This window comes from Oryx dammah, unplaced genomic scaffold (assembly GCF_014754425.2).
Source record: "Oryx dammah isolate SB20612 unplaced genomic scaffold, SCBI_Odam_1.1 HiC_scaffold_18, whole genome shotgun sequence".
Lineage (NCBI taxonomy): Eukaryota > Metazoa > Chordata > Mammalia > Artiodactyla > Bovidae > Oryx > Oryx dammah.
Window position 1 is genome coordinate 16,687,539 of NW_024070202.1, and position 12,754 is coordinate 16,700,292.

General features: G+C 42.4%; 1 protein-coding gene across 15 annotated transcripts in view; it reads right to left on the bottom strand.

The window, feature by feature from the left end:
* The window catches only part of ICA1 (islet cell autoantigen 1), a 164,479-nt gene that overhangs the window by 30,069 nt on the left and 121,656 nt on the right, over nt 1-12,754 (bottom strand). For all 15 annotated transcript variants that reach the window (XM_040260517.1, XM_040260522.1, XM_040260521.1 and 12 more), the window contains exons 9-10: nt 3,339-3,436; nt 1,023-1,075 (exon numbers count right to left, since the gene is read on the bottom strand). In XM_040260517.1, the coding sequence (XP_040116451.1) occupies nt 1,023-1,075; nt 3,339-3,436 (151 nt within the window). The remainder of the gene's footprint in view (nt 1-1,022; nt 1,076-3,338; nt 3,437-12,754) is intronic.

The window sequence follows — 12,754 nt, forward strand, 5'->3', positions numbered from 1 at the left end:
GATGGAAGGAAGACAAAGCCTGGGGAAAAAGATGGAAGGGAGGGGGGATTCCAGGGTGTACTCTGCCTGTCCGGTCTCCAGGAGACGACAGAGCAGAGCAGAGGCGGGTGTGTCCTGGGAGGGCCAGGCTGAACAGGCGCTTGAGGTCATTTCAGATCTCTTCACATTATATAAGACTGGTCCCTTCATCTCCAAGGATTCGAGTCCCAGTGAAAGACTCAGTTTTGCATCCCATGAGTTCCATCACACTCAACCCGACCCTGTGCTCCTTATGAGACAACAGCCGATGAAAGAGTGGGCTGTAACGGCAGGAGGCGGGGATTGCTGACAAGCCCTGCCCAGCACAGTGTCTGGGTCACAAGCGCTGTGATCCCTCAGGATCAGAGGAGGGTCAGCATGCCCCAGGCATCTGGTGTCACTCAGTGAGGAGGAGCCTGGCACGCTACAGTCCAGGGGGTCACAAAGAGCTGGACAGGACTGAGCAACTAACACTTTGCTTTTACACTTCACTAGTACAGAGCAGGCCCAGGAACTATCTGGAAGAGCAGAGTCCAAGCCCTCCCATTGGACTCCCAACAAGGACCAGCACCCACCCCATGACACAGTGGAAATCACACACCCCCAATGTCATTATGTGATCTCATCACAACCGTCCCCACAGCCCAAACGTCATTTACAGCTCTTACAGCTCGTAATGGTAACGCAGCAATGTTATCACCTGTTGTAAAGCAAACAGCTCTCTGTCGAGTCTCAATTGTGATGTCCCCGCAACAGGCTGCTGCTGAAATGACTAATGATGGCTGTTTTTTTGTTCAAAATACACAGCCTCTCTCCATAATACTATGGGGTCAACAGCACTGATATTTGAACTTTAAACTCTTAAGAAGCAAAGTAAATACATAATTTTTTCAGTTGGAAATAAAAAGGTCTAGAAGGAGTTTGACAGAAAAGAAAATGAGTTGGCTATTGTGCAGTAGTATTTCAGAAGTAATTTTGAAAAAAAAAAAAAAATCGAAACTTACTCTTAAAACTAGAGGATTCCTTGTGCTGGTTTTCATCCTCTAGTGAAATTAACCTTAAAATTAAAAAACAAAGTTTAGTAATACTGTTCTGAAAATGTCATACTTATGAGAGAGTCAGATTTTCTGTACAATATCTATTATTGTACTTACACACACATAAAATATGAACATACAGCCATTTACATGCTATACATTTTTGGAAGAAGAAATAAATTTGCTGACTTTCTCCTGTCCCTGTACTAAAGGTGGTTAGTAGTATCTTAACATCTGGATTTGGTTTCCTGCTAAGGCACATATTCCATAAACATCTAAGTGGGTACTTAGGTACCTAACAAAGATAGGTACTTACTATCATTTTTAAAAACACAGTTAAAAAACTGATGGACAAGTGAGTGTTTATTCTGATTCTGTAGTTACAGAAGAGGACACCTCAGGAGTTTAGCTAAATTACTGTACGTAAGGCTAACAAACAGCAGGATCACTCTCAAATTCACAAGACTGTTTGTTGCCCACTGAACTCTCACTATTCATGGGTAGGATCACGGCAGAGACACTTCACTGTCCTGAGATCCAGCCGCTGCCTCTGAACCTCCCTCCTAGCACAGCGGTTCACTTTACCTACCATTTCTGAACAAAATTCTTATGAAATTTTCAATGTCATTAAAAATAGTTACTGGGTTATACTTCTTGAGCTTTAAAGAGGAAGTACTAAAATAATGCAGAAATATGAAATTAATTAAAACTAATCAACACCATCTTGGGTGGTTCTTCCTCTCTGAGTAAAAGTTAATGCTTTATTCTGATTGCAGTAACACAAAGTGAAAAGAAGGTACTAGGACTCACTCCAGGTCCCACCCCTTACTATCCAGGGGCTGTGGGCAGACCTTTAACCCCTCTGAGCCTCGCTTCCATCATTAACACAACAGGGAAAAGCCTACCTTGATCACACGGAGGGGCATCATGAGAATGAGCTGAGATGACATGAAGAAAACACCTGGCATTGTGTTTAGTACACAGTAGGTGTCCACTAAGTGGCAGTTAGATTACCATTGTGTGTTAGTCGCTCAGTCCTCTCAGATTCTTTGTGACCCCATGGCCCATAGCCTGTCAGGCTCCTTTGTTCATAGAATTTCCCAGGTAAGAATACTGGAGTGGACTGCTATTCCTTTCTCCAAGGAATCTTCCCGACCCAGGAATCAAACCCAGGTCTCCTGCATGGCAGGCAGATTCTTTACCATCTGAGCCACCAGGGAAGGCCAGATTACCATTACTACTGGTAATAGGTTAAACTGCTTCCACCTAAGAGAGTCAACTGTACTAGATTCAGACCACATTCTATAGTTGATCCTACAACAAAAAATTGCCCTTGTTTTGCAAAAAACACATTTTCTCATATTTGCTTTAAAATTACAGAGGGCCACTATAGGCAGCAAATACTTCTGCTGGACAAAAAAGATCTGTCTGAACTTATTTTGAAACCCAGTAGAAATGTAAGCCTGTTTTACTACAAGACTGTCATCTAAACTTTTTTGTGTGGACAAGAAAGAGTGAATGGGGGTCAGGTGAACGACTCTGCCTTCCTAGGTTAGCCGGTTCTCACGGGCTGGGACATCTTACCAGAAAAAGCATAGGTTCACACTGAAACCTCCTCCTTGCTGTATGAGGTTAGGAATTATGCACCATGTATGTGGAAAAGTTCATCTTTCAAAGTATTTAAAATGACTGGAAGCGCCTTCTCTATAAAGAGGCAAGAAATCAAGATGGAGAGTCACTTCCTACCCTCAAAGCTGCTCTCTGCTTCGCAGAAGAGAAAACGGAAGGTCTGTATGCAGAAAACAAAACGTCAAAACCCGACACTTGTGTAGGAGAACCCCAGAGGGCTATACATGTTGTGAAGCAAGTTCATGGGTTATTTCCTCCTGTGAGTGAGAAGCTGGGGATTTCCCATCTAGGACAGGCCCTCAAAACTGATGGTGACGAGAGGAAGAGATAGAGTCCAGGCACCCCAGAGAGTGAGAGCCTGGGGCTCAGGCCAGGAGCCCTGGGCACTCCTGCCTCTTTGGCCCTAGTCAACTCCTCTCAAGCCACCTTTCCTAAAGACCCCAGGCATGGGTCTCTTATCAGGACAGGCAGGTCCCTGCCTAGAGGAATATGTGTGGGGAGGAGTCTGGCCTCTGTTTTAGTACATCTACTCTGAGAACTGAGGAAAGAAAGCCATCACCCTGTGCCAGAGACCCCAGCAGACTCGGCCAGGGAGGGAGGCGAGCCCTTAGCTGTGGGAAGGAAGGTTTGCCAAGTGAAGGAGGCATTACTTACTGACTTGGCTCTTCCGCCACGGCCTCTGCACTTTCCTGCTGGGCGATCCTCTTCTTTTCTTCTTTCTCCACCAATTTCCTCATAGGGTCTTGTAAGCTCTTGATTGTGATAATGGGAAAGAAAACAAAAGCAAAAGAAACATCAGTTAAAAACTCAACTGCCACTGGACCCAGTCATCAAACCTTGAATGAGATGTTTAGGGAGGTAACCTTGAACCAAAGAAGTCAATAGGAATGAAATCTTATGTTCTTGGACTCATCCAAGAAATATGAGCTTGTAAAGGAGAGTTGTTTTGTCACTAGATTTATGTTTTCCCCTTTGTGATAAGTTATTCAAAAGAAGGCCTGTTGGCAATTGCTAACTTTATTTTCCATCTTTAACATGCAGCTAAGATAAACACTCTGTTCTGTCTGCAGCCCACACACTGACAGAACAGAAGTTTGCTCTCCCTCAAAGATGAGACAATTTTATTTTTAATTTTGTTTGCTATTTTGCAATCTAAAACAGCTTATTTAAAAAAAAAAAAGAGCAAACAAACTTCCCCCCTACTCTTTTTTTTAAACTCAAAATAGTGGCTTAACATAGTTAAGGGACAAGTTAACTCCCATGAGTGGACAGAGAAGGTGCATCTAAATCTTCATAGATTAAGAACGGGTGAGAGTCTTGTTTTGGCAAATAATTTCTTTGAGCGACTGTTCTTAAAGTTTATTAAATATTTAAGGAAAAGTTTTGTTTTTGTTTTTTTTAAAAAAGCAAGTGCCTAGGAACTGTACATTAGTGACAATACCTGAAAAAGCAAAACATTCCTGTTAACAATTGAATAGTGAGTGACACAAAAGATCTCTATTTCTGGCCCTAATTATAATTCAAACACAAAGGAAGTATCTCAAGATACTTATCCTGCTTCTATTCTTATAACTATTAAAATCCAAGTCCTCATCCTATGTGTCTTCACCTCTCTGTGCCCGTCTCCCTCGTTCTCATCCTTCACTTTTCTAGCATGACACACACACAGAGGAGGCAATTCTCATTTACCAATGGATGACCAGAGGCCTGGGCGAAGATGGTTTGAAGGCTGAGTCTCGGCAGAGCAGAGCTGGGGTTGATTTTGGAGTCTGCTATGGCTTCCTGGTGGGTCAGATGGTAAAGAATCTGCCTGCAATGCAGGAGACCCAGGTTTGATCCCTGGGTCGGGAAGATCCCCTGGAGAGGAAGTGGCAACCTGCTCCAGTATTCTTGGCTGGAGAATCCCATGGAAAAGAAACCTGGTGGGCTACAGTCCATGGGGTTGCAAAGAGTCAGACACGACTGAGCGACTAACACTTTCAGGTTTCATGGACATCAGATGGATGCTGGTGTCACCTCTCCTGCCAGAATAATTTTCCTATAATGCCCAGGTCATCATGTTACTCTTTTTCTCACAAACCCATAGTACTTTCTTATTTCTTTCCATTTCTAAACTTCTGTGAGCAAGTTTTAAGATCTTCTAAAATGTGTTCCTGTCCTACTCTTCCAAATGCCTTCCCACCAACCGCAAGAGACTTTCCATTCAATTAGGCTTCTCTCCTCCTGGTCTCCTGTGAGCAAGTTGCTCTCTTCCTATCATTGCTCATTCTGCTGCTTTAACCTAAAAGGCTCTTTATTTTTGTTGTTGTTGTTTAGTCACTAACAACAAAGAGTTATGTATGACTCTTTGCGACCCCATGGACTGGGGCTGGCCAAGCTCCCCTGTCCATGAGATTCTCCAGGCAAGAATACTGGAGCGGGTTGCCACTCCCTTCACCAGGGGATCTTCCAGACCCAGGGATTGAACTGCATTAGCAGTGGATTCTTTACTGCTGAGCCACCAGGGAAGTCTAAAAGACTCTCTTTACCTAACTGTTTATACTCAAAGTCCTATCAGTTTTTGCAAAGCCCAGATCAGTTACTACCATTTTCCATAAATCCTCATTCACTGAGCATGCCAAATTCAAGAAAGTCAGCCCATCTCCAAACTGTAGATACATACAGTCTTATTAATATTTCATTATACACATTCTATATTAGGATTTGTTTCTTAAAAATATGTTTTAAATTAGAAAAATGACAAAACCACATGTAGAATGTTTGGAAAGTGAAAAAAGGAAAAATCATTCATAATTTCATTTGCCTAAAATTGTGTTATTATTTTCATATATTTCCTTTCTGATTATTTTCATACTCATCTACTTACATAATTGGAATCCTTGTTTGTATAGTAGATATTTTTATTTTGTATAGTAGATATTTTTATTTTGTATAGTAGATATTTTATAGAGCAGAGATGTCCTCTTAACCAATTTATGTAGACATTTCATGTTCAAAACAATTACAGTGCAGAATGTAAGAAAGATTTTATATCTTAAACACTAATATTGAATTAAAAATATAAATGTGCATTCATTGTCAATAATCTAGATTCTCTTTAATCTATGTCCCCTGGTTGGGGTTCTGAAGCATTTTCTTGCATAAACTACACCCAAAAAGCCCTGCCATCATTTTTAATGATTTCCTGTTCCTGGACATTTAGATTAGTACACTCAGTTAGCAGTGTTTAAGCACATACCAAGGAACAGGGACTGTTTTGGGTGCTGGGGATCCATGGCGCACACGACAGACAAAATTTTCAGCAAGTGGTGAGTCCAGGCAGAGAACTGAAATAGGGGGCTAGAAATTGAAGGATCATAGTCTGCACTTCCCTTTCACTTTTCACTTTCATGCACTGGAGAAGGAAATGGCAACCCACTCCAGTGTTCTTGCCTGGAGAATCCTAGGGACGGTGGAGCCTGGTGCACTGCCGTCTATGGGGTCGCACAGAGTCGGACACGACTGAAATGACTTAGCAGCAGCAGCAGTCTGCATGAATGTCCTCTTTTAGAAGTGATATTTCAACTAAGAGCTAAATGGCGTAAAGGAGGCAGCTACAGGCAGCTCAGGAAGACCACAGGGACCATGTGCAGAGGCCAAGAGGTAGAAACAGCTTGGCTTGTTTGGGCTGTAGTGTAGGGGGCAACAGGAAGAGTCTCACGAGACCTGGATAAAGAGGTCACAGGGGGCACACAGGGAGACTGTTCCTTTACTCACATTCCTCATTCCTTAACATTTTCCCGCCATTAGTTTCCTCCTGTTTGTTTGCTTTTTCCATCTCTCCACTGCACGACAACTAAATGGAAATGCTGTGAAGGGCAGCATTGGGACAAATGAGGCAACTGGACTATGGGCTGCACTCTGGGTGTTCTCTCTTTCTGTCTCTATATATACACACACACAGACACACCCATAAACGTCTGATAAAAGCTGGGCACGCATGTGTAAGTGTATCTTGGAAATGTGCACCCACAAGGAGGAGTTCAACAGATGTCAAGGACTTACTCTTTTCAATTGAGCTGCCAATCATGGCATTGTATTCATACACACACCACCCACCCACCCACCCACACACACACACACACACACACACCGCTTCCAGCAGTTTTGTTCTCTAAAGAGTGATCAACCCTGGTCAAAGTGAAGCCAGGAGAATTTCCAGCCAGTGCTCCGATGGCTACATGGCTCGCTTTTAGATTCTGGGACACTGGCTCAGGCCTGCCGGTTGGCTCTGGTTATCTCCTCCCTGTGTTTCCTTTGTATCCAGCAGCTCTGGCGGGGCCAGGGCGGCCCTCTCAGCTGCCGTGTCTAGCTGCCACAGTGCTTGCCTAAGCCCCTGAGATGCCCTTGACAGCTCCACGGTTATCATCCTTTCTGTCTCCAGGCTGACCTCCCCTCAGAACCACACTCCAGCAGCTCTCAGACAATCCCTTTGTAATGTAAACCACTTATTCCTTCTTTTCAACCCCTGCCCCTGTTGGGCCATTAGCAGGGACTCAATTGTTGGCTCCCTGTCACCACAATCACAGTTAAGTCACTATTGTTCTTCACCCACAGAAAGGCCACGGTTCCAATTGCTGCTTTAATTTATTATTAATAATTCCTGTGACAATCACTCCTTTCTTCCTACTATTACCATTATCCTTAAAACAATTTGGTTGTTGTCACTCAAGAGACGTACTGTGTATGCACTTGTTGGTTGAGAAATTAATGTACATAAGGTTAAGCTGCAAAAATTAGAGCTCTTTAGATAGGACATTCTAAGGCTCAGGGGAATAATATGAAAAGGTTTGTAAAATCATAAGCAAAATGAATATTGAGCACATGGGCTTGTTTATTAAATATCAGAATTTTGAACTAAGGGGACTCATGTGTGTGTATGTATCTCTATATAATTCATGCACAACAATTCACTCATTTAAAGTGTACAATTCAACGGTTTTCAGTGTAGTCCCAGTTGTGTGATTATTACCACCATCAATTTTAGAACATTTTCAGAAGGCATCTCTTGTATTAAGAAAGAGACTTAGACCAAACTAAGCTATAGGTTCCTCTACAGAGCAATGGAAAAAACCACACACTACCACATATGGAACTTGTTTCTTACAAAAGATGGCACACATTGAAGATATAAAGAGGCTGGGAGGAACTTTGAAACATTGCAGAGGACAAATCATGCCTGCCCTCCTCTCTCAAAATTAGTTCCTGGGTGTGACTGTCTGATTCAGGATACGCTACACAGTGAATCACGACTCTTTCCCAGGTTTGATGACAAAGGCCCAACTGGGGGCAGGGGGTTGGAGGTGAATTCTTCAGATTATTTTCAAGTCCACAACTCAGCTGAAAACACTTAACCCTGCAGCATCCTTAAAAGTCAGAGGTGACAGCATCTTCTGTGTGACACGAACATCTGCTCAGGCAAAAGGAATCTCAGAGGGCTGGCTGACTATACTGACCAGGCAGACATCAGATGGAAGTAGTTTGAATCACTGATGGATGCCATCTTCCCATCCATATCCAGAAATAACATGTCAAAGTATTCTGTTTCTAAACCCCAAACCCTCTAGGACCTTCATTAAAATTGCTTGTGAAAATCACTGTGCATTAGAATTGATACAGCCTCGTGTAAGACAGAAAGGTTCTCTGTGAAGGAGGGAATGTCCTAGACCAAATAATCTTTCTCTCTTAGGGTTGCACTGACATGCTAACAGTTTCCATCAATGCCTAAATGGTTTCAGGAAGCACACACACAACATGTAAGATCAGCATGACAGAGGAAACGCACAGACCGAGCTTGCAAAAGTGTCTCAGAGAGGAAACAGCTTAATATAATAATGGGAGTTACTACTTCCTGTATTAGAAAAATAAAAGCAATAGCAACATTCATCTGAATGAAAGGAAAACTACTCAGCAAAACAAATTTCACAGGCAAACACCAGCAGCCAGCCCTCATCTAACGACCTACATGTAATGTTTGACAGAAGGGTCAAAATTAGACATTTTCTCTAATCTTTAATTATGACTTTTAATTTTCTTAGGCTACTTCTCATTAATTACATGATATGTATATAAAGGTGCCAAACAATTGTTTATAAAAGGAAATAAAAGCGCTCAAAATAGCAAGGCATGGTGAAAAGATGCTGAACTCAGTTGGGCGTGTGTGCATTTGTGTTTGTATAATTAGTAGCACGTGAGGAATAAAAAGCAGAGGCCATGATGATGTATACAAGGCACATAATTTATGGATATTTAGCACACATGTCCTCCCCATCCATGCAGCTATAAATTTATAAAGGCACTATACAAGAGACACAATTAGTCTAGCCTGAGAAGGTACTCTTGAATCCTACTGTAGAACAAAGGAGTTAGACAGTGAAATTAGAGAAAAATAAACACAATCTATTCTCTAAAATAAGATGGAAACTTGGTACTAAGAAGGCATCATACTGCAGTGGAAAGAGACGGCCTTTAAAAAAGCTTCATGCTACACAATGGAAAAGGGTCTTTACATCTTGGGAGTCTCTGTTTACCCATCAGAACAAAGGAGGTAAGTTATCCATTCTTGCGACATGTGTGGGTGTGGGTATGTGCTAAGTCCTGACTCTTTGTAACCCTATGGGCTATAGCCCACCAGGCTCTTCTGTCCACGCGATTTCTCAGGCAAGAATACTAGAGTGGGTTTCCATTTCCTACTTCAGGGGATCTTCCTGACACAGAAATGGAACCTGAGTCTCCTGCATTGGCAGGTGGAATCTTTACCACTAGTGCTGATTAAGTGAGATAACACTATTGCAGAGTACCAAGCTCAAAGTAAGTACTCAAAAGGTGTTTTATCAATGACTTTAAAGATCTAAAAGGGATGCAATGTCTTAAAAGCTCATTTTGTGTTCAGTTTAGTTCAGTCACTCAGTCGTGTCCGACTCTTTGCAAACCCATGGACGGCAGCATGACAGGCTTCCCTATCCATCACCAATTCCTGGAGCTTGCTCAAACTCCTGTCCATCAAGTTGGTGATACCATCCAACCATCTCATCCTTTGTCATCCCCTTCTTCTCCTGCCTTCAATCTTTCCCAGCACTAGGGTCTTTTCCAATGAGTCAGTTCTTCGCATCAGATGGCCAAAGTATTAGAGTTTCAGCTTCAGCATCAGTCCTTCCAGTGAATATTCAGGATTGATTTCCTTTAGGATTGACTGGTTTGATCTCCTTGCAGTCCAAGGGACACTCAAGAGTCCTCTCCAACACCACAGTTCAAAAGCATCAATTCTTTGGCACTCAGCCTTCTTTATGGCCCTCCTCTCACATCCATACATGACTACTGGAAAAACCACAGCTTTGACTAGATGAACCTTCGTTGGCAAAGTAATGTCTCTGCTTTTTATTATACTATCTAGGTTGGTCATAGCTTTTCTTCCAAGGAGACGGTGTCTTTTTATTTCATGGCTGTAGTCACCATCTGCGGTGATTTTGGATACCAAAAAAATGAACTCTGTCACTGTTTCCATTGTTTCCCCATCTATTTGCCATGAAGCGATGGGACCAGATGCCATGATTTTTGTGTTCCGAATGTTGATTTTTAAGCGAGCTTTTTCACTCTCCTCTTTCACTTTCATCAAGAGGCTCTTTACTTCCTGCCATAAGGGTGGTATCATCTGCATATCTGAAGTTATTGATATTTCTCCCAGCAATCCTGATTCCAGCTTGTGCTTCATCCAGCCTGGCATTTTGCATGATGCACTCTGCATATAAGTTAAATAAACAGGGTGCCAATAAACAGCCCGGACGTATCTCCCAATTTGGAACCAGGTAGTCGTTCCATGTCCAGTTCTAACTGTTACTTCTTGACCTGGGTCAAGCAAAGAAAAACATATTTCTCAGGAGGCAGATAAGGTGGTCTGGTATTTCTATCTGTTGAAGAATCTTCCACAGTATGTTGTGATCCACACAGTCAAAGGCTTTGGCGTAGTCAATGAAGCAGATGTTTTCTGGAACTCTCTTGCTTTTGTGATGATCCAATGGATGTTGGCAATTTGATCTCGGGTTTCTCTGCCTTTTCTAAATCCAGCTTGAACATCTGGAAGTTCTCGGTTCACATACTGTTGAAGCCTGGCTTGGAAAATTTTGATCATTACTTTGCTAGTGTGTGAGATGAGAGTAATTGTGCAGTAGTTTGAACATTCTTTGGCATTGCCTTTCTTTGGGATTGGAATGAAAACTGATCTATTCCAGTTCTGTGGCCACTGCTGAGTTTTCCAAATTTGCCGATATACTGAGTGCAGCATTTTCACAGCATCATCTTAGGATCTGAAATAGCTCAGCTGGAATTCCATCACCTCCACTAGCTTTGTTCATAGTCATGCTTCCTAAAGCCCACTTGACTTCTCATTCCAGGATGTCTGACTCTAGGTGAGTGATCACATCATCGTGGTAATCTGGGTCATTAAGATCTTTTTCGTATAGTTCTTGCCACCTTTTCTTAATATCTTCTGCTTCTGTTAGGTCCATACTGCTTCTGCCCTTGATTGTGCCCATCTTTGCACGAAATGTTCCCTTGGTATCTCTAATTTTCTTGAAGAGATCTCTAGCCTTTCCCATTCTGTTGTTTTCCTCTATTTCTTTGCATTGATCACTGAAGAAGGCTTTCTTATCTCTCCTTGCTATTCGTTGGAACTCTGCATTCAAATGGGTATAACTTTCCTTTTCTCCTTTATCTTTCACTTCTCTTCTTTTCTCAGCTATTTGTAAGGCCTCCTCAGACAACCATTTTGCCTTTTTGTATTTCTTTTTCTTGGGGATGGTCTCAATCCCTGCCTCCTATACAATGTCATGAACCTCTGTCCATAGTTCTTCAGGCACTCTGTCTATCAGATCTAATCCCTTCAATCTGTGACTTCCACTGTATAATTGTAAGGGATTTGATTTAGGTCATACCGGAATGGTCTTAGTGGTTTCCCATACTTTCTTCAATTTAAGTCTGAATTTGGCAATAAGAAGTTCATGATCTGAGCCACAGTCAGCTCCCAGTCTTGTTTGTGCTGACTGTATAGAGCTTCTCCATCTTCGGCTGCAAAAAATATAATCGATCTGATTTTGGTGTTGACCATCTGGTGATGTCCATGTGTAGAGTCTCCTCTTGTGTTGTTGGAAGAGGGTGTTTGCTATGACCAGTGCGTTCTCTTGGCAAAACTCTTTTAGCCTTTGCCCTGCTTCATTCCGTACTCCATGTGTTAGGTACAGAATTCCATGTCTCACACATCTCCCAAAATGCACATAAACACTGTCATTCTGATTTCCTGAAATGGACACAGAGACTCAGGGGAAGTGAAATAACTTGCTTAAGGCCAGTCAACCATTCGCAAGTAGAGACAATATTTGAATCCAGGTCTTTACAATTCCACAACTAGTTAAGAAATTATACTGAATAGCCAAGCCAAGAATATTTATTGCACTCCCTTTTCATCTAAAGTGCCCATGAGATGGAGAGGCCTTCATTCCAAATTCTAAAGGAAGGGCCATGGGTTCCAGGTACCCGAAGACTGACATATAAGAGATGCTTTTGTTTTCAAGTGAATACTTCAAAGCGCTATTTTTAATTGAAGGGTTAGAGCTGTACCTTTAAAATGTTGTACTGTACTTTTAAACCTTTAAAATGTTTGTGTGTTTATTTATTTGTCTGCGCTGGGTCTTCATTGCTTTTCTCTAGTTGTGGCCAGTGGGGGCTACTCTCTAGTTGCGGTGTGCAGGCTGCTCACTGCAGTAGCTTCTCTTGCTGTAGAGCATGGGCTCGAGGGCACATGGGCTTCAGTGGTTGTGGCAAACGGGCTCAGGCGGCCTGCAGCATGTGGGATCATCCCGGCTCAGAGATCGAACTTGTCTTCCCAGCATTGGAAGGCAGATTCTTTTACCACTAGACCACCAGGGAAGCCCCACAGAGGTAATTTTTAAAAGCAGCAATTCTGCTTTCTCTGCCCTCCTGCCTCATGGCCAGAAGGCCACCTGGAAGAAGTACCATGTGACAGAGTGCAAGAAACA